At 40.7% G+C, this 20,962-nt stretch overlaps 1 protein-coding gene across 4 annotated transcripts in view; it reads left to right on the top strand.

Moving 5' to 3' along the window:
* The window catches only part of LOC116439391 (ephrin type-B receptor 5), a 77,559-nt gene extending 57,190 nt beyond the window's left edge, over window positions 1–20,369 (top strand). For 2 of the 4 annotated variants that reach the window (XM_032098855.1, XM_032098854.1), the window contains exons 9-17: window positions 129–243; window positions 3,006–3,061; window positions 3,177–3,296; window positions 3,694–3,941; window positions 4,863–5,078; window positions 6,105–6,254; window positions 6,405–6,598; window positions 7,864–8,019; window positions 9,067–20,367. In XM_032098855.1, the coding sequence (XP_031954746.1) occupies window positions 129–243; window positions 3,006–3,061; window positions 3,177–3,296; window positions 3,694–3,941; window positions 4,863–5,078; window positions 6,105–6,254; window positions 6,405–6,598; window positions 7,864–8,019; window positions 9,067–9,175 (1,364 nt within the window). In that variant the 3' untranslated portion in view covers window positions 9,176–20,367. Of the gene's footprint in view, window positions 1–128; window positions 244–3,005; window positions 3,062–3,176; window positions 3,297–3,693; window positions 3,942–4,862; window positions 5,079–6,104; window positions 6,255–6,404; window positions 6,599–7,063; window positions 7,129–7,863; window positions 8,020–9,066 lie in introns of those variants that run through there. The other 2 variants (XM_032098856.1, XM_032098857.1) reach the window with 2 other exon arrangements.
* Window positions 20,370–20,962: the final 593 nt, after the last annotated feature.

Genomic DNA, 20,962 nt, shown 5'->3' with positions numbered 1-20,962 from the left:
ACCGTGACCGGGGAGCAAAGGGCTGTTAGGGACAGAATTACGGGTGAGATTTAGTGAGCAGAAGGGAACTCTTCACAGCTCCTGTCCTCTGCATCCATGTGTGTGTGTATGTGTGTCTTCCTTGCCAGGGGAGCGCTCGGAGATGGTGCAGGACCGACTGCCACTGATCGTGGGCTCAGCACTCGGGGGTCTGGCCTTCTTGGTAATTGCTGCCATTGCCATCCTTGCCATCATCTTCAAGAGGTGAATTCCTTGAGCTGCTCATGTGCACTTCAGACAGTGGAACTTCCTTACCCCTGCAACATAACCCCGTCCCAAGGGAAACAGCCTGATCTGCATTTATCCAGATGTCCTTGAGATGCCTTTCTCTAATTAAGGAAAGATCCTGCCCCATTACTCCTATCTGAGGAGCCTCTCCTTTGGTAAACCACTCATGTACTTAGCTGATATTTGGCTAGTTAGCAATATGAACACAAGGAAAGCATTTCAGAGCTGATACTCAAAAGGTATTCAAATGTATCACTGTAAAGAAGGGACTGTAAATTGCATTTTAGGCAAGCAAGTGGAGAGTGAAACAATGTAGTGGAGAAGGACTGGTGGAATAAGTATGCATATCCAGTTATTTAGAAGGTGATAAGTACCCTTTCACCAAGAACCAAGAGACAAGGGTGCTCATTTGCTGAAGAATAAAATCTATACAAACCCAATGGTTCTATGGAATGCTAGCTCATAAAATAGAGGTTAAAGAAAGCAAATACCACTTTCCATTTTGGAAAGAATAAAGGGCATATAAGAGGTTGTAGAGATAATCTGTTACAGCAAAAAAAAAAAAAAAGGACAGAAATTTTAAAGAGAAAAAAGTAAGGGTTGCTTTTTTTGTAGAGGTACAAAAGTAAACAATGGGGGTTTTGTTATTTGAAGAAAAGAAACAGTCATTACCCACTCCTTGAATTTACTGAGGTTTGAACTAAATCCCCTAGATTGTCAGTAATGGATTTCTGTATCTTTGCTCTACCGTGCCTCTGCACAAGAGGGACTTTTTAGCTTTTTCTACTGATCTAAAAAAATGTATAAACTACTTAACTTTAGAAAGTGACGTCTAGTTTTAATGTTTTCTTTTTTGTTCTCTTCCCTTTTCCACATTTGTTTTCTCCTCTCATGTATATTCTCTTTCAATATTTTTCTTTCTGCAAAGAAAAGAATTATCAAATATTGTTATTTTTGAAATGTTGCCTCCTTTTGTAGCTTTGAACTGTTAAAAATACAATTTCTTGTTACAGCTGGAAATGTGATATTCTGTGCACAACTCAATAAAGCATATATTTTTCTAAAAAAAATGAACCAAACCCAGAATAAGTTAATATTACCAAAACTGTGTTGGGGAAAGACATTAATGGCATCTGTAAATATACATATGAGGAAATATCATAAAAAATATGTTCATTTATATTTAAAGAGTTATGTACAGTTAATAGGCAGCTTTTCAGAAAACATGGAGATTCCAACTTTCTATTTTAAATTTGTCCTTGATAAGAAAAGTAAGTTTGAAGGTGCAGAAAATGAGGAACACCAGATGAAATGAGTAGTTCTTTAAAAGGTTGAACATATGTAGAGTCAAATGCTGTGACTTTAACTTGTTTTTATGAATTGTTGGTACACATTTTTCAAGAAATATGCAATGTGAAACATCTATTTTAGCTAACTGTTTTGTTGGTTTTTTATACAGAAAACAATTAGTTTGTTAAATAACCTATAAAAAAACATTAATGTAGACCTGGCATTCAGGTTCAACAGCAGAGTTGGAGCTCTTACGTAGAGACCCCCAGTAAAGCAAATTTCTTTGCACAAGAGAAAAAATTTTGAAGGTAGAACTGCCTGTGGTTTTGAAAGCAGAATTTAAAGAGATAAGTCTGACAAGTAAGAAGAATACAGTTAGCTGTTAGAATGTCGGAATTACTTATGTTCATAAAAGTAACATAATGTTTCGTGATACTTTGCCTTCAAATGCTAATTGAATCAGCAGCTAAAAGGTCTTATGCTGAAACAGCAAAACATATGAGTTGACACAAATCCATGCAGACGGCAGGGATACTGCAGGATACTGTAGGGTCTGATTTACAATCTGGTCTAATTAATAGGATGATTGGAAACTATTGGAAACTGATGAAATGCACATTATTTGGAAAAAGAATGAACACTTTGGAACAAAGGAAGTATCTTGAAAATGGAAAATATATTTAGAGCAAAAAAAAAATAGGATGAAACTCCTAAAATAATTAGATTATGCAAGAAATAAATACTTGAATTATACACATTTAGAAGGAGAATGAAATCTGAGAAATGCCTGTGCTGAGAAGGACCTATACTTACTGGAAATGAGATGCATATATGCAATAAACTTTACAATATAAAGACCATACCTGTTTTGATCTGCACATGCAAAAATCACATCACGGGACAGATTTCTGTCTATCTGGGTCTGTGTGGCTTGGTTCGGGTACCGTACTTATGAAAAGAATGGCCAAAGTAAATGCTGTTAAACAAAGCCAGGAGGAAAAATAATTGGGGGAAATCTATACATGTTAATCATTAGAGTAAATGGCTTTTAGAATGTTTTTGAAGAATTCAAAAGGCATCACAGAAGATGGCTTAGATTATAATTGAAAAGAATAATTTGTTGTAATTTAATGAAATTAAAATGCAAATTTAGCCTGAATAGCAAGAAAACTTCTAAGGCAGTGATGTTAAACTGTAATTTTTTTTCAGGATAGTGTTGAAAGCCCTATCATTTTTCATTTCTAAAGTGGGGGTGAAAACAGTGGTGTAAAAACTACCATGTAGAAAACAAGCATGCACTGGTTACCAGGAGATGGGCAGGATCTTAACACCCATCTTCCACCCCTAATTTCAAGGATTCTCTGAGCCTTGCACTGAGAAGCCTACCCCAGCATCTGATGAGAGACTCTTGTGTGTGTTTTGACTTTCCTTTCCTTTGTGTCCTGCAGTAAAAGGCGAGAGACTCCATACACAGATCGCCTGCAGCAGTATATCGGTGCACGAGGTAAGTGTGCTTGAGCAACAGATGGCAAGGGCCTGTCTCTTTTCAGGACTCATTAGCAGTTGTGTGTCTCAGGGTTTGATTCTGGTGATGTTTTGGGCTGTTTCCCCCACTGCAGGACTCGGAGTGAAGTATTACATTGATCCTTCAACTTACGAAGATCCCAATGAAGCCATTCGAGAATTTGCCAAGGAGATTGATGTGTCCCTCATCAAGATTGAGGAGGTCATTGGATCAGGTAGTGTGAGAATCTGCAGATTTTGAAGTGCCTTCTTGTTCCCCTTGAGACCTGGCACACTACTGGCCTGAAATGGACCCATGAATCCATGGTACATCAAGTGTCCCAGGATACCTAAACTTCCATTATTACCAAAATTCATCTTAGCCTACTGACCCTTAGCTGCTGGCTCTAAACCAAGTTTAAAACACCCTTTGAAGTCTCAGAACTCCTCATTTGAACCATGAAGATGTAGTCTCCAACCTTCACCAAGAACTTTGCCTTAATCTAAACATTCCCAGTAGCCCTATTTCCAAGCAGCGCCCGAAGTCATTCACAGTAGAATGCTTTAGTGCATCTGACTAAAATCCATTGCTGTGTTTCCTTACTTGAGGTGTGTTTCTTCCCTCCCTGACAGGAGAGTTTGGAGAGGTGTGCTTTGGACGCCTGAAACACCCAGGGAAGCGTGAATACACAGTAGCTATTAAGACCTTGAAGTCAGGTTACACAGAAGAACAGCGGCGGGAGTTCCTGAGTGAGGCCAGCATCATGGGGCAATTTGAGCATCCCAATGTCATCCATCTGGAGGGGGTGGTCACCAAGAGTCGACCAGTCATGATTGTCACAGAGTTCATGGAGAATGGATCACTGGATTCCTTCCTCAGGGTACCAGAGTCTCCCAGAACCATTAACCTCTTCATCTTGCTGTGTGCCAGTCTCAGATCTGATAATTTCTCCTGTCTTTCCTCTTCACTCCTGTCTCCCTAAATCCTCAGTTGCCCTCTTCAGGTGCAATAGAAATGATAGCAGATTTCCACAGTAAGTGGTTTTGGGCCAGCATGGTGAAAATACTCCAGAGGCTCAATGATCATATAAAATTTCTGCAGTATTTTAGACTTCTCCAGCTCAAATAATTAATGTAAACAGTACCAAATTGCTTATCTCTGTACACACCCTTTCAGTTGTTTGTGTACATGTTCCAAATTTTTCTTTTCTAATAATGTTTTTCAGACTTTATTTCACAGAATATTTTCATGTTTCAACATTGTAATGAAGTAATGAAACTTGCAGTTATTTTTGGATTTCAAGTTTTCTAGTAACGAAACACAAATATGGACAATCTATGTAGTATAGCTGCTTCACTTCTCTTTTTTTACTGATTCATGTGCTAATTCAGCCACAAATGCTTTGGCAGGTACAAACTGAAGAGCACGTGAACCCATTGAGTAGAACTGCATAGAACCCATTTTAAAGATCTTAGTAAAAGCAGATTTGTCTGCTCACATTCGTTTAGCCATCTTAGTAGTTAGCGAGGTTAGGTGTAGGATGCTAAAGGGAGATGTGGCCGCAAGAGGAGGTTTGCCTTCAGGAAAAGGTCACCAATGTCTGATTTCATTTGAGGTTCATTGCTTTAAGCCCACCCTCCTTTGTTATTTGTTGTCCCTGAACCTTCAGATTGTGGCCGAAGTTAAGATGTATGTTCTCTAACTTCATAAATCCACCTTGTTCCTTTGCTCTTTGTTAGTCTCCCCTGTTGGCTTCATGTTCTGTGGTCATGAGAGCCTGTGTTTGCCTCCTCCCTTGCAGCAGAAGGAAGGGCAGTTCAGTGTGCTGCAGCTGGTGGGAATGCTGCGGGGGATTGCAGCCGGCATGCGCTACCTCGCAGACATGAACTATGTGCATCGGGACCTGGCAGCACGGAACATCCTGGTCAACAGCAACCTGGTGTGCAAGGTGTCAGACTTCGGGTTGTCCCGCTTCCTGGAGGATGATGCTTCTAATCCCACCTACACTGGGGGTCTGGTGAGTCACTGCTGTGGTGGGAGTTACTCACAGTAGTGCTGACAGATAGAATTTTTTCCTGTGTTCCTCCTTGGTTTGGTGTACCCTCTTCAGTCCATCTTGAGACCACAGAGAAGAGTGGATAGAGCCTTCTATCTTGTGGGCTATTTGTTCCAAAGCAGTAAAACGTAAAAATAACTGAGGATCTGAGCCACTCTGCCGTGTGAAGTCTCAAAGTGATATTCTTTGTGGCATGATGGTGAGTAGGTCAAATCTCATAGCCTGATGTAGCTGTTACCTTCCCCCTTTCATTAGCTTTTCATAGGAAGCATAAAGGACTGAAGGAGAGATTACAATCCTGTACTACCACTCTTTGAAGAAAGAGCTGAGTTTTTTCCTACAGAAAGGATAAATGGACTAAGTGTATTTATGGGCTTACAACCAACCATCAAAGGAGCTTATTGCCTGTGAATTGTGACAGCTGTCACACATACTACAAAAGGGGTGGGAGTATAGCAGGTGGATTGAAAAAGAAGGGGATGAAGATTCCAGTCACTGAAGAGTGGAACAATTTTTAGATCTGTGCATTTTGAAGAGCTAGCACCTGAATGATATTTCATCTTGTAGGTCATACCTGCAGTTAGAGAGGTCAAGGTGGAAAGAGAAAGGAGTTAATGCAAGCTACTAAGTCTCTGACCTTAGTGCTGCAGTTTGGCATTATTTAAATGGCTTTAGATTTCTAAATGATTGTGGTTCAGGAGGATTTAGCTATATGCCACTTTCAAATGCTGCAAAGTAAAGCTGTGAAAGTATAAAATCATGGGATTTGTAGCAGCAAGGTAGCTTGATTCTCTCTTTCCGTTTATACTTGTCAGTAAAACAAGCTGAAAACCTTGAACATAGTATGAATTGAAACCAGGCAGAATCAATGGGACTGTCATGCTCAGGGTTGTGTTGGGCTACTAACATCTGATTGTTTCAGTGATGTTGTTTTCACAATTAGTGCTTATCTCACTACGTTCTGGTTGCTTTCTGTCTGCTTCCCAGGGCTGCAAAATCCCCATCCGCTGGACCGCCCCTGAAGCCATCCAGTACCGCAAGTTCACCTCCTCCAGTGATGTCTGGAGCTATGGCATTGTCATGTGGGAGGTGATGTCCTACGGTGAGAGGCCTTACTGGGACATGTCCAATCAGGATGTAAGTTTTAGAAGTGGTGAGGATGTACGTCTGCCTCTCTGTCCTGTATCAATTCAAGCAGAAGAAAGCCATACACACAAGAGTATTTGAAGCTCTTTTGTCTTTTATTTTCCCAGTTGTGATAAAGCTTTTTTCTTTTTTTTCCTGCAGGTAATTAATGCCATTGACCAGGACTATCGCCTTCCACCACCCCCAGACTGCCCAACTGTTTTGCACCTGCTGATGCTTGACTGCTGGCAGAAGGAAAGGGTCCAGAGACCCAAATTTGAGCAAATAGTCAGTGCCCTGGATAAAATGATTCGCAAGCCATCAGCCCTCAAAGCTACTGGCACTGGGACCAGCAGGTGAGATGGGCATTTAATGCAAAATAATAGGACTTGTCTCTCAGTAGGCATCATGAAAAGGAAAAGGAAAAGGAAAAGAAAGCCATAAATCAGGCTATATAGTTTTGTTTCTAACCCTCTCATTTGAGACTGGGAACAAACAGGAAGGGAAAAAAAAAGAGGAAGCAGGTTGGAAGAACTGTGTATCCTGATTCAGTTAATGTGGAGTTGTGAGTGCTGAATGTGACAGGAGATAAATCTTGGTGAGTTGCACTGGGGATGAATGACTGAGGGATCATAGGGACTGAAGGGAGGGACACATCTGGGTGCAGCTGCACGAGATATTCTGTGATCACACCATATTGTGTGACCACAAGAGATGATGAAGAAAAAGAAGACCTTAGCTTATGGAGGGAAGGAAGTCTCTAGATAAGAATAATTAGAACTGCAGCTTACATCCCATATTTTCCCAACTGCATTTTGCAGTCTGATGGAACAAGAGGCAGGAGGTCAGCAAAGAAGAAGTCTCTGGAGGGATAAACGGTGCCAAGGTTAGTTGGCTGCTGGGCTGATGACGAAATTACATCCTGCTGGCCTGGAGGGTTTTTCCCTGTGGTTATAAATCTTGTCTCAGTGGAATGTACTCCACAGCTGGGGGAGGGGAAAAGTATCTAGTGATGCCCAGTTTACTGAAAGCAGCACATAAAGAGTATTATAGCTTTGGGATAGATTCAGATGATGAGGAGAAGAAAAAATGCCGTGTGTCAACAGTCATTTCTTTGGCCTTTTACTGCAGTTCTTTTTTCTGATGGGTGTTGGAGCTGAAACAACGTGCTCATTGTCTCATAGGTTACTATGTGACCCAAAGAGAACATCTAGGAGAGGGAGACCTAGTCACAAAGGTAAAAAGGTGTATAAGGTCTCATGTCTCTCTCAGAAACCTCCTCACTGCAGCTCTTTGCCCAGCTAATAGGTCTAGACCAGGAAAGTGTGAAAAGATCTTGGGCAACAAGCAGAGAATGTGCCTGAGAGAGTATGGGCAATGGGTAGGGAGAATCAATTTCTTGGGTTGGTTGATTGTTTTCAGGCAGAAAAAGGGACACAGGTAGCCTGGAAACAGCACATCAAGGTGGGACTTCAGGAGTCAGGGCATGAAGAACAAACTGTCATTGTTCTTCATTCTGTCCTCTTCAGAGGCTGCATTCTCTGCCTCTCATAACTCTTAATTTACTAGTGTGGTCAGCTGAAGTTGGTAACTTGGGTTTTAGAACCTGCCTCTTTTGCAGACCATCTCAGCCTCTCCTGAGCAACTGTCCTCCAGATTTCCCTTCCCTCAGCAATGCCCATGAGTGGTTGGATGCTATCAAGATGGGCCGCTACAAGGAGAATTTTGACCAGGCCGGTCTGGCTACATTCGATGTCATATCACGCATGACTGTCGAGTAAGTAGCAGGGCACAGAGCAACAGATACCAGACACTGAGTTTTCCATGCAGAAAGTGAAAGCAGTCTGAGAAATTGGCTGCATGGAAAACACATACACATGAAAAACGAGAGGGAAGCCAAAGCAAAGTAGCTACTGTTCCTTGCATATTACTAGGGCCTCTGGACGCCATCCATGCCATTATACACTTGTAATCTGTTTTTATAAGCATTAATTCTGATCCAGTGTGCATCAGAAAACATATTGTCGGTGTTGCAGAGAGCCTGTTACATCAGAATGTTCATGACAGCTAGCACGGATAATAACAGCCACTTTCAAGTAGATGTGTAGAAGCAGCCACACAGTATACTGGATTGAAGTATTATGTAGAAGAAAGAATCCAGAAAAAGGAACATTCTTGGAATCACAGAGTGGTTTGGGTTAGAGGAGACCTTTAAAGGTCTTCTAGTCCAACACCCCTGCCATGAGCAGGGGCACCTTTCACTAGATGATGTTGCTCAGAGCGCTGTCCAACCTGACTTTGAATGTTTACAGGGTTGGGACATCCACAACTTCTGGCAGCCTGTTCCTGTGTCCCACTACCCTTCTTTATCTCCAGTCTAAACCTACCCTCTTTCTGATTAAAGCCACCACCCCTTGTCCTGTCACTACAGGGCCGGGTAAAAAATCATTCTCCATCTTTCTTGTAAGCCCCCTTTACATATTGAATTGTCAGTTCAATTACATATTGAAGATCATTCTGGAGCCTTCTCCTCTTCTGGCTGAACAACTCCAACTCTCTTTTTTCTGTAGGAGATCAGCCCTCTGATCCTTTTCATGGCCCAATTCCACTGCTTCTTTTTGTACCTACCAAGTTCTGCCAACACCCCCTCCACCCACGCACATTTGTCAAGCAAAAGCAGAAGCCTTGTCAGCTGTTTCTCAGACACAGACAGGCACACACACACATCCATACACGTTGATTTGCATCTACAGCAAAATGGACTGAGTCTGTTGAGAACAAGCAGCTCATTTTAACAACTTCCATGTCCTCTCTTCTTTTGCAGAGATATCCAGCGTATTGGAATCACCCTCGTTGGTCACCAGAAGAAGATTCTAAATAGCATCCAGCTCATGCGAGTCCATTTGAATCAACTTGAACCAGTTGAAGTGTGATGTTTACATCATCCTCATTCCACTAGTCTCAAACTCTGGAAAGGTTCTGGGGGAATTCAGAGGGATTTTCAATGTAAGAAAAAGATGTCAGTATGCTACTTGAAGACTTAATGCACCCAGAGAGTGCACACTACATGTCCTGTTCCATGAACAAAAGCAAGGCCTTGCCGTGATTTGAAAGCAGAGCTAAATGACTGGTGACAATTACATGTGGCTGACGTCATACATTGGGAATGGGTTTGGGGTGGGAAGGTTGTAATAACACGGGGCAGAGATGGAATAATGGCTTGGACAGATCACAAGCACCTGTTGCCTATTGTCTGCCAACAAAAGGTACCTGACAACTTTACAAAGTCATCAGCAGGCTTTATTTATGGCTGAGAGCCCAGCAAAGCTGAAAAGACATAATAAAGGCAACAAAAAATCAGCCTTTTTTTCAGAAGAGTGCCATTGTGGTGTGAGAGGTTATTCCTCAGATGGAGATGAGCATCAGGCTATCACTTGGTATGCCAGCTCAGTTTGGAACTGAAGTTCCGGGTAGTGCACAGTATGTGATAAGCAAAACCAGGTGTCACCTGGTAAAGGGTTCGAAATTCAGTGCTATTTCGTGTGCAGTTCTTGGGTCTGCTCCATGATGGGAATTACTAATCTTTTGTGCTGGTGTGAGGAACAGTCATCTATTTATGGGGCTGCAACAGAATGGATAAATAACGATTCCTAGAATCCATCCTGCAGGATCTGAAAGTGAAGAGGGAAACAAATAGATTCTGGCTCTCATAAGCCCATTCTTGTGAGGAAAGGCATAGCATGTGTTACTCCAAAATCCTGAGTACTCAGAATGTGGGTTCGTTCTCTTCTAAACCCCTTACAATGAAAAGCAGAATGACAAAAATCTGAAGCCCTCTGCTGTTGAAAAATACTTCCTCTTTTTCTCACCCTAGCCACTGAGCACAGTTGTTTGAATATTGTTTTTGAAGAAAATGCAGACCTGCAGTAGTCAACTTCAAACAGACAGTTGGAATGAGGGAGGTGAAATTCACTCACAAGTTTTTGCCAAGAGTAATCAGGGAGTGGTACCAGTCCCACAAGCCACTTCAGTCCTTAAAAAAGGGTTAACAGTGTTCTTGGGATCAACGGTGTTGTTTGGTACAGGCACATGAGAGTGACCAGAATGGCAGAGCTTATGTATCCCTTCAGTACATGGAAAAATCTGCTTCGAGAAGGAGCAGAGCTTTGGGACTGTATCTCTCTATCTATCCCTATGAAGTTGAGCTTGAAAGGAAAACTCATAAACTATACACTTGTCTACCTCATCAACACATAGGAAGGGAAATGGAAATGGCCCTGGTAAACAAGACCCCAATTATGATACTGTGTGTCCAGAGAGGAAATAACCCCAACTGTTCTGATCTGTGCTCATCTGTTGGCTCACTGTGAGCTAGACATGAACCTAGTGTATTTTTCCAGCTGTCAAGGTTGGAACATCACAGCTTCCTCCAATACTACTCCTGTTTGGATTTAAAGATTCCCCCAGTTAGCCCAGCAACTGAAGACCAAGAAGCCACGTTTAATAGTGATTGAAGCATCCAATAACAGGATAGGAGGTGCTCCAGAGTCGTTGCACTGGGATAGCCAATGCACTTCAGACTCTTTGTTACAGCATTAGAATAACGTTATTTTTAATTTTTTTTTTAGCTGAAGAGGGAGAACAGCATTGCATTTTTCAAGATACAAAAAAGTCAATACAAAAACAATAAAAGGAAACATGAATAAAACATTCATGACAGTACAAAGAGAGTGTGAAGATTTAAAAAAACCCCAAATCACATCAGACTAGAGTCCAACCCTAGAAAATTTCAGTCTGTGCTTTTTAAGGGGTTTCTGGAAACTTGGAATACTCACACATCCAGTCACATGTATGCTGACTGACTGTCAGCTCCACCCACGGCATCCGAGACAGAACAAGTGTTGTCCTCTTCAGGAAGCATATTGAGCACAAGATGTTGAGGGGAATCTGTGGTCTCTAGCACCTTCCATATATATTCACCAGAGGACAGCAGTGCATGTATGCATCTTCATATATGAGTGTATTCTAGAAGTTCTCTGTGCCATTTGGGGAAACAAGGCAGCCTTTCTTTTCCATGCCTTGAGTGGTCAGGATTACTGGAGAGATAAGCAATCTAGACCAAATTCTATGGCCTCTTTCAGCCTAGTAGAAACTTACATGCAGAAAATACATTGTCTCTCTCTCTTCATGGAATAGGAGATGAAATGGGAGCCTTGCCTGAATTCTGTTCTATTGACAGTGAGACTTAGAACTGCACAAGGGAAAGGCTAGGCATCACATTTGAAGGCAAATGGGTAACTCTTTTCTGTAAGAAGTGTCTCCGTTCCCTTTATTCCCAGTGTGTTCCCAAGTTTCAGGTGCTTATTTTCTTACACAGCTTGTGATGCAAAGGTTCTCAAGTTGCAATCCAGCTTGTGTTATTTGCCATCATGTCACTCCTTAACTCTGCAAGCATGGCAGAAGGGCAGTCATGGCAAAAGCATTAGAAATACCCTGGTCTTACTGTTCTCAGTCATCTGAAACCAGAAATTCTACATTCTGTTTCCACAGTTGTCTGGGATGTCCTGCAGTATATGAGCACCCTCAACAGGTAGGGATGAGAATGAGGAGGGAAAGGAGTGGGCTCCCCTAGGCACCTGATACCCGCCCTTCACCAGAAGAGTGAGAAACAATGCTGAAAAAGTCCTGCAGAGCTGCATTCTTTGCCTGAGAAGCAATGGGAGACTAACAAGTTAATGCCCACCTTTTCTCCATATGATTTCAATAACATGCAGTGTGCAAGGGTGATGAATAAATTAAATGCTCAGGGATCAATGCACAGACCTTCTTGAGGGCATTAGGCTTTTGTGTGAAAGCTCAGAAGAGTTACACCTATAGCTAGAAAAAATATATTTCAAAGGTGAATGTCTCTTGTGCTTGAACACCAACTTTTCACAGTCTGGAAACAGGAAGAAACTTCACCTTAAGGCAAGCTGTTTTGTAATTATTCTTGATGAGGTTCCTTGAACCTGTCTTTTTGCTGGACAGCCTCCCAGACAGATAATTGGATCTGCACCAGGATGTCAGTTAATGTTCTGTGCTGCCAGAGAGCACATCGGGCGAGCAAGTTCCCACCTATGCTGCTTTGGCAGCCAAGTGGAATTCTCAGCCAGGAGCTACATGCCTGTGCACTCCTGCCTCACTAAGCCATGGCACGTTTCTGCCAGAAGCAGCCCCTGCTCGCCAGTGTTCAAAGACAAGCGTGTAAGCTAAGATTCTTTCTTCCATGCCTGAAATGATTTTAAGGAAAGGCTGAACGAGAGTGTGACTTACACAGTGATTCCTGGGCTTTGCACCCAGGTAGCTTCAATTCATGTGTGGGTGAAATGGCTGAAGTCCCTGGTTTCTTGTTTGGTTGGTTGGTTGTTTTTTTTTAAATTGAAGGGTATAGTCTTAGCTCATGCTTCAACAGCATTGTATTAGGGCTAATTGAGGGAGCACAAGCTGCTTAGTGGAGAGAAATGCTGAAAGTCTGTCTGTTTAGCACAAATATATTCAGCACCTAGGGCTATCTAGAAAGAAAGAAGCTGCTGTAGCTAGTCCCATACAATTCATATGTTATGAAGCTGAATGAAACCTGTGGGTGTGGTGGGAAATTACGAACATCACCAAGGAACTTACCTTTACTAAACAAAAAAGAGCAGAGCTGTCCCTACCACTGGATCTTCCTTGGTATGATTCCAGCCAACAAGTCTGCCTGAGGGCTACTCCAAATGAAGACAACCAGCTTGAATCCATCCTGCCTTTGGCACTTTTTCTCACCAGTCAGCTACACAGTTGTTATACACAGAGATGCAGCTAGGTAGTAGCTTTGGGTTCAGGACAAAACTGATAATTTCTCTTTCCTGAAACCAAGTAGTGCTAGAGGGGCAGTGCAATCAGCTGATCACATGTTGTGTGCTAGCGTCTATTCCTGAGTACCACGTATTCTGAGGATTGCAGATCACACATAAATTTGAATCTTTGGGTATCATTGAGAGACAGCATGGAAGAGCAAACCTCATTGCTCTACCTAATCTGTCACTTTTCAAATCTATATGGAAAAAATGGCACCTTTCTTAGAATTTACATTTTGTTGTGGCATCCAAGGTCATAGTGCTCTTTGTATAAAGCTGTTCCGCTTCAGTATTGCTGAAAAGGCTGCGCTGAGCTAATGAAAAGTCATTGTCTAGACCTTGTGGAGCTGTAACTGGGACCTGTTCAAAGAGGAATCGCTCCCCCTGGTGTGCTGAAATACAGAACTGAGGTGTGCTCATGTCCTGAAGTACAGAACTGCCCTCAAAAAGTATTGGAGCGTAGCTATTTCATTTCCCTTTCCCGGGTGATGAGAAAACTCTCTTCCTGAAATATTCTCAGTTGAAACATGCAGATTCATGAAAACATACTGGGATTTCCTTCTGGTTTCTTCCATGACCTCTGTTCCTGGAACGAACAGAGCAATGTGCTCTTTTACTCAAGTGCTGCAAGAGCAAGTCACAAGTATGAGTGCAATGGGTTAGCATCTATGCCTCAAATAGTTAATAGTTTGGCGTGTTATTTATGTCTCTTATACAAGACCAAGTGTGCTTTGCTGACAGTGATAAAGCTGTTTGCTTCTGAAAACTAATTCCTTAAATTCAGGCCATGCTAAGTAAGGTTGGATTTTTTCCAGTTCACAGAGACATGGAAATTACGCAGGCTGCTGGCTAAAACTAGAATTTGAGTTGAATCTATCCAACTCTCTCTCATTGCATTTTGTCAGCTTTTAGCCAAACCTACTACTGCCCATGCATTTGGACAGCTGGAACAGATTGATCATTTATAAACAATTCTGTTGCTGAGAACAGGCTCTTGCCCTCTTTGAACCATACTGCAAGTATGAACCACTTTGAACCACTCTGCAAGTGAACAGGAGATTAAAAATAAGAAAATCAGATTTATTCAGAGAAGTCAGGACAGATACGAATGACAAGGCATTATCTGAAATAAGCTATTTAAAAATAGATCTATTCATGTTGCTCTGTTAAAAAAAGACAGTAATTATAATGTGCCTTCCTGTCTCTACTATTCGGGTAGAAGAGGGAACATTGATCTTTACCCTCCAGGACAGTACACTTCACCTCTTGACCCACTGTTGAGTTTAACTTATATTTGACTGAAGAATTTTTGCTAGAAAGGCATCTAATCTTGATTAATTCAGGAATAATGAATCTACAGGATACCTTGGACTGTTTTTCCCATGGCTGTGATAATTTTTAATTGCTGTTTACCAGGCACTTTTTGTACACTACCCAGTTTGGATAAAGAGCTGTTTTTAATCTGATATTTCTGCATTTTCCGCCATCATTGGGTCCCATATTCACTTCTTTATACTCTAAAAAAATGAAATATTTAAGTGTCTCCCTGTCACACATCTTGTTTGGTCCTGTCATCATTGTTATGGTTCTCTTCTTCATCACGTTTTTGGCCTTCCTTTCTAAGATGAGAATATGAAGAACAGACAAATTCTGTCTCACTAATATTCTACATGGACAGAAAACCAGCCTCTCACACTGACTGTTCGCTGCTTATTCACCCACAGATCACAGTAAGCCTTTCACAATTGAGTTCTTTGACTCAATCAGGACACTCTGATCCTTCTGACGTAAATGTTTTTTTAGGAAACCCATTCTATGTAGATAGAAAGTGCACTCTTTTTTTTTTTTTTTCCCCAGCTGTCAAGCACCACCCTTAGAGGAGAGTTTTCAAAAAATGGATCTTCATATTGTCATTTTACAATGCTAAGCAGTTTTTAATCAGTATTTTCAATCTAATAGACCATAAAATGATCCTTAAGTCAAGTTTGTACTCTGTAAGATTAATTTTATTAGTACTTTGCTATCCAAATCTCAAATATTCGCAAGAACTGCCTGAATTAAGGAAAATATATCAGTGTCTGCCACTTCCTCCCTAGACACAGGGAACAAGCATTTTCCCTTGCTTGTTCAGCACCTCATCAGAAGAACCCAGCATCTAGCTGTTCCTGGGTTGTAAGCCCTTCTTAAATACAGTAAGGAATGAACCTGTGACTTCAATTTTGTGAAACTCCAAGGGCAGAGGAGTTAAAAATCATGGGCCATATTGCTATAGCATTTTTTAATTACAATCAGGAATTTACAAATGTAAAATGCCTAAAAATGGAAGTGATCCAGAACTTCTGAATCCCCAATGGCCCTATCAAAGGCAGGCCTTACCGCCTGCCAGATGCTGGTTCATGACTGCTGGTTTGTATCCCATCAATTTCTTCCATGCCTGCTTTGAGAGAGTACCTATCAATAGGTCCCTTACAAGGTACAGCCAGAGCAAAGCTAGATGAGATAAACTCTAAATCACATATATGTGATCAGATGGGTAAGCATAGCAGCAGTATCTTAGGATCTAAAATAACTCAGTCAAGAAATTCTTAAACTACATCCTCTCACTGAAATAGATTAACTGGAGAGCTCTGGATCACAGGCTCAGGCATTTAGGTGTTCAAGCCTTTTAGTGGATCTGGATGGCCATACTGTAAAATTATCCTGTAATTTATTATATAACTCTGACCGTGCTGTTGGGTTGGACTGTGACACACGTGTTCCATCACAGCAACTCGATTGTTGTCCATACATCACCTGGGATCTGTGATGCCATTCACACAGGAATTTACCATGTGAATTACTGAGTCTTTTAATCTGGTGATAGATATCAAAAATAACATGCACCCCTTCTATGCCTCTCCAAATGGATCCATCATAGTCAAGATCCCACAATACTGAACTACTCTTAAGTTCTTAAGTAATTGTATCCATAATGTCCTAGTCATCAATCTCCATTGCTTTTTCATTTTTTGGCATACCAAGCCAGGTCAAGGATTCATTCTTGGATCTCCTCTGTCTTGTTTAATTATCTTATGCTTAGATGGTGGCATAGGTAAAAAGAAGTATAGATATGTCCCTAATCCGTGAATGTAAACTGGAGAATTATTTTCATTTTCTTCAAGTTTGTAGTGTTCCAGGGCCTAAGACTGAATATTTTTCACCACAAGGTTGAAAAGTGCCATACAAATGATCCGGAGGGAGGACTCTGTATCAAAAAATTACTCCTTTTACACACCACCACTTCGTTTGAATTTCCCATAACAACATTCCAGAATTATTTGCTGAAGGCAAAAACAGTAAAGGAATCTAGGGGGTTTGCTTGAAAGAGAGAGAAAATTATTTTGACAAGAATCAAGTTGTAGCAAAGAGTAAGGACAGAGCGAGTGAAAGATTTGTGTTCTTCAGAGGAGAAGGAGAAGGGAGTAAGAACTTAGAGCAGATAGAACATAAGACACAAACAACAAGTGAACCCATGAAGAATTTTTAAAGTAAGAAACTGCTTTGGACTTAGAGCCTCAGAATGACTGAAAATGCAGCAAATCTAGATTTCACAGCATCCCTAGGCAACCTGCTCCTGTGCTTTATCACCCTCCCAGTAAAATACATTTCCCGATGTTCAGATGGAACCTGCTGTGTTTTAGTTCATGCTGATTGCTTTTTTTTATGTCACTGGACACCACTGAAAGAGCCTGTGCAGATCTGCCTTCTTCAAACACTCACCTTTAGACTTTTGTACATATTGGACAGTCCCAGGTCTCCCCGCCTCACCTCATAGGAAAGAAACTCCTCTCCCTAAATTGTCTTAGTGGCCTTTTGCTGGACTCAGTGTGGCAGCTCCATGTCTCTCTTACACTTGGAAGCCCAGATCTGGATGCAGGACTCCAGGTGGTGCATCACCAGAGCTGAGCAGAGGGGAAGGATCACCTGTCTCAATCTGCTGGCAGTGTTCTGCCTAATGCAGCCCAGGATTAGCTTTCTTGGTGTCAAGGACACACTGCTGGCTCATGTTCAACTTGTGGTCCATCAGTATCCCCAGACTCTTTTCCGCAAAGCCATACAGCCAGAGAGGCATCATTTATAACAGGATTCTTTTTCAGCATTTCGTTTTGGTGCAGGAGTTAAAAGAAGAATGTTTCCTTGATTTTGGGGCATGCAGAGAAAGAACTATTCATATAATAAAGTACAAGTGGAAGCACAACAAAGAAAATAATTATTTACAAACATTAGAAAGGGCAAACAAAAGGGGAAAGGAATCGTTTATATTAATCATAACTCCTGTTTATAATCTTAGCTCTTACTTATGGTCTCTATTAGCAGGGCAATAGAGAACCTGAGTGGATGTACCTACTTAGCATTCATCATGTAAGAGAAGTTCATCATGCACAGAGCAAGGCTTACGTCCCACTTCAATCTTATTTTATAGTGTGAGTAGGATGTAAAGGAGTTCATCAGCTTCATAATGGCTCTATTTACACGGATTTTTTTTCCTCATGAAAGTTCACTTAAAATGCCTTTACTTCAATGAAATGTCACTATATTTACAGTCAAGTAATCAAGAGTAAGATTAGACCACCATCTGTAGCAGATTTGATTTGAAAAATGTCTAACTCTCTGAAAAGTTGCTTTTATTAAGCATCTACATGGAGAGATAAGTGACCCTCTTTTGGCAACTTTCATGCTTTCTCAACTGGAATTTGGACAATGGACCAGGAACAGTTTTAAAGGAGAATATTGAAAACTCAGTGGGATGGAAAGATCTAAGATGTTAGTTTCAGTAGGAGAAGATTTTGCTGTTCCCAGGAAAGAAGTGGAAGCAAAAATGTAATATGCACATAGTATAGTCATATATAAACACAAAGTACACATGTTTCTATACACACCACAGGTATATACATATATAAACCACACAGATGTTTGGCTTAAAAATGAAGTGTCAGTATAAAAAGTGATAGCAAATTTCTTATTTCCTTTCAGACATGGGCCGTGGCATTGACAATTACTAAATACAGTGGCCAGATCATTGACTAACATAAATAAAATATTGGCATTTATTGCACTATTCCAGTTTTTATCAAATGACAATTAAGCCCATTAGCATCTTAAAGAAAAACCCAACACTATAGGAAGAAGCAATTCAACAAGCCAGCTACAGAATTTGGAGAAATGAAAACAGAAATGAAATATGGAAATCAAAAACATTGTATTTGCATTCTTTTCCACCTGTCCTGCAGAGATTTTCTGCTCTTCAGGGGTAATTCAGATTACCAGTATAATGAAAAGATTATTCTCTCCTGCAACAAGGCACTATGCTGATCTTACATCTCTGCCTTGCCAAATCCTGGCAGCAGAGGTGTTCCAGCATTTCGAAGAGAGTTTTTTTGTCAGATTGATGTTTTGTGTCAAGAGAGAGCCTTACTGAGTGTTAGCATATTAATAATAATTCTTTACTTTTTCTGCTCTAATTTAAAGTGAGCAGGGATTTGTCTGCTAAGTGCCTCACACTTTATATCCTCAGTTCCATACTATCACAAATATTTCCTGATACTCAGCCCACACTTTTGCTTATCAAATTTCAACCCCTTTTTTGTTGTTGTATTTTTGAGGCCCTTTTGAATATCTGCTCCCTGTGACTGTTGTATGCTTTTTTAAAGCATATGATTAGGTGATATGAGATGATGTGGTGTGCTGTGATGTGACATGACACAAAGAGTATGGGAGAGAATGGAAGACGGAAATGCATCTACATGTGAAATTGGAAAGACAGCTTTGGAAAGAAAATCACAAGTCTGTGCACTCTGAAGCAGTGCTTTTCAATTTCAAAAGGGTAGATAAGAAATTTTATGAATATTTCATATATACATACGTTCAGACATCTAAATTTTAAATTAATAATATCACTGTCACAAAGCCATCTGTATTAATTGAAGGGGCAAACCATGAAGACTTGGCTGATGTCAAATGTTACCTCATAATACATCTGGACCCACAGAACAACAGTTCCATTCGAAAAGAAAACTATTAACAAAGTGGATGCATTTGCACAATCTGCCCTTTCGGGTTCTTTAGATAATTTTTGTGCTGACTTTTGTTTAGAATCACTTTTCACAGACATCAGAACTTCATATTGCATATTTCTGTTCACAGTTGAGGTTGCAGAATATTTTCATAGCTGCATATGAAGAGCTGATGCTCTTTGGCAGAAAAGAAAGCACGGTATGAAGTTTCAGATCAGTTGTATTAGTGTTGTAATGGGTGACAGTGAAGTCATTAACAGCTCTTGTCAGTACCATTATCGTACAGGATTAAAGTTTGGTGCTTCTTTTCACTGCATCACGCTGCTTGCAGGCTCAGACAGGCATTTCCCCATGGGTCACTGTTCCATAAGGGCACAGGGACTAAAAACTCCTTCCTTTTTTAAGACCAAACTTCTGCAGAAAAGTTCTCTGACAAGATTTGTCTTCCTTAGCAATTCTGAAGTTAGGATTTATGGAAGACACACAGACATGCTACTGATTAGACAGGCTGATAGAAAGAGGAGGAAAAGGAGGACAGATGCAAAAACACCCATGTCAGAAATAAAGACAACCCAGCAGTTTAGCCCACAGGTGAATACCAAAGTAGATGAGATCGTAACAGTTGTGTCTAAAAACTTATTTAGTGGCCCGAGGATTTTTGACATCATTTCCCTTTTCTATTATTACCTTCACCAAACTGATGGTTTCTTTCACCACAGCACTGTGAAGAGCAGTCTCTCCCGCAACACACGATTTCCTTATTGTGTCTCACACCGTATCAACTGTGCCAGAAACACTTCAACAACTAGAAATCCACAGCACAGCCACAGATATTTTATTAGTGAAAAGCTGAGAGATACTGAGGAAAATACAGGATTTTCAAAGATTTCCATTAGAATGAGTAATGAATATCCATGGAACAAGGGAGATGAAGTGTAAGATTTCTTTCAAGTCTTAGGAAATTGTCAGTTCAAGACTCTCATCTCATTTTCATGTTAGGACTAACTTTGTAGAAGACAGTCTGGGTTTTGTCCTAAAAGAAGGACCATAAGATCTGATCTGGTTTCTCATCCGTGCAGTGTTCAATTTGTTTGGATCCAAAGGCAGATATTACATCTGTGAAATGAATTGCCACTCAGAATGAGCAAATTCACTGTCAGCATTTCTCATTAAAGTGTTTTAGCGCTTTGTTTATTCCACTTGTGTTCCGACTCATATTTTTACACTCTCTAATCACTTCTGTGTGAGTATCTCAAGTACTTGGAAATGTTACTTCACCAAATTTCCGTGAAGTAGCCTATGTTTATGGCTCTGAAATAATTAATGATCTTTTACAGATGGAGAAGCCGAGGCACAGAGAAATGCTGATCCTTGTTCTTAGATAGGAAATTGACCATAACTAGGATTCACACATAAATCACTGTTTTCCCTATTTTTTTTTAGACTTTTTCTGAAATAGGTGGATGCAGTTCTCACGCAATGCAGGGTTGCTATGAAAGCATTCTAAAAAGTGACATACCCCTCCAAAACCTTACAGGGTAAAATGTAATGTTCACCCTGAAATTTAGGCAAAACCACAAAATAAATACTACTGCTCCTAAGGGCTACATGAACATACAAGAACTTCAGATGCTTCTCCTCTCATGAATTGTGTTTGTTCAGGGAGGAGGCTCTTCCCCAGGACTGTTTACATTACTTTTCTCTGGCAGGTCTGTGTAGCAACATCTGTGAGAATGAGCTTCAGATAGGAAATCTGAATCCACACTGCTTCTCTCAGCACTGAAACATATCT

Source organism: Corvus moneduloides, chromosome 2, assembly GCF_009650955.1.
Source record: "Corvus moneduloides isolate bCorMon1 chromosome 2, bCorMon1.pri, whole genome shotgun sequence".
NCBI classification, from domain to species: domain Eukaryota; kingdom Metazoa; phylum Chordata; class Aves; order Passeriformes; family Corvidae; genus Corvus; species Corvus moneduloides.
The sequence above is the reverse complement of the archived record's forward strand: the minus strand, read 5'-3'. Positions and strand labels throughout refer to the sequence as shown.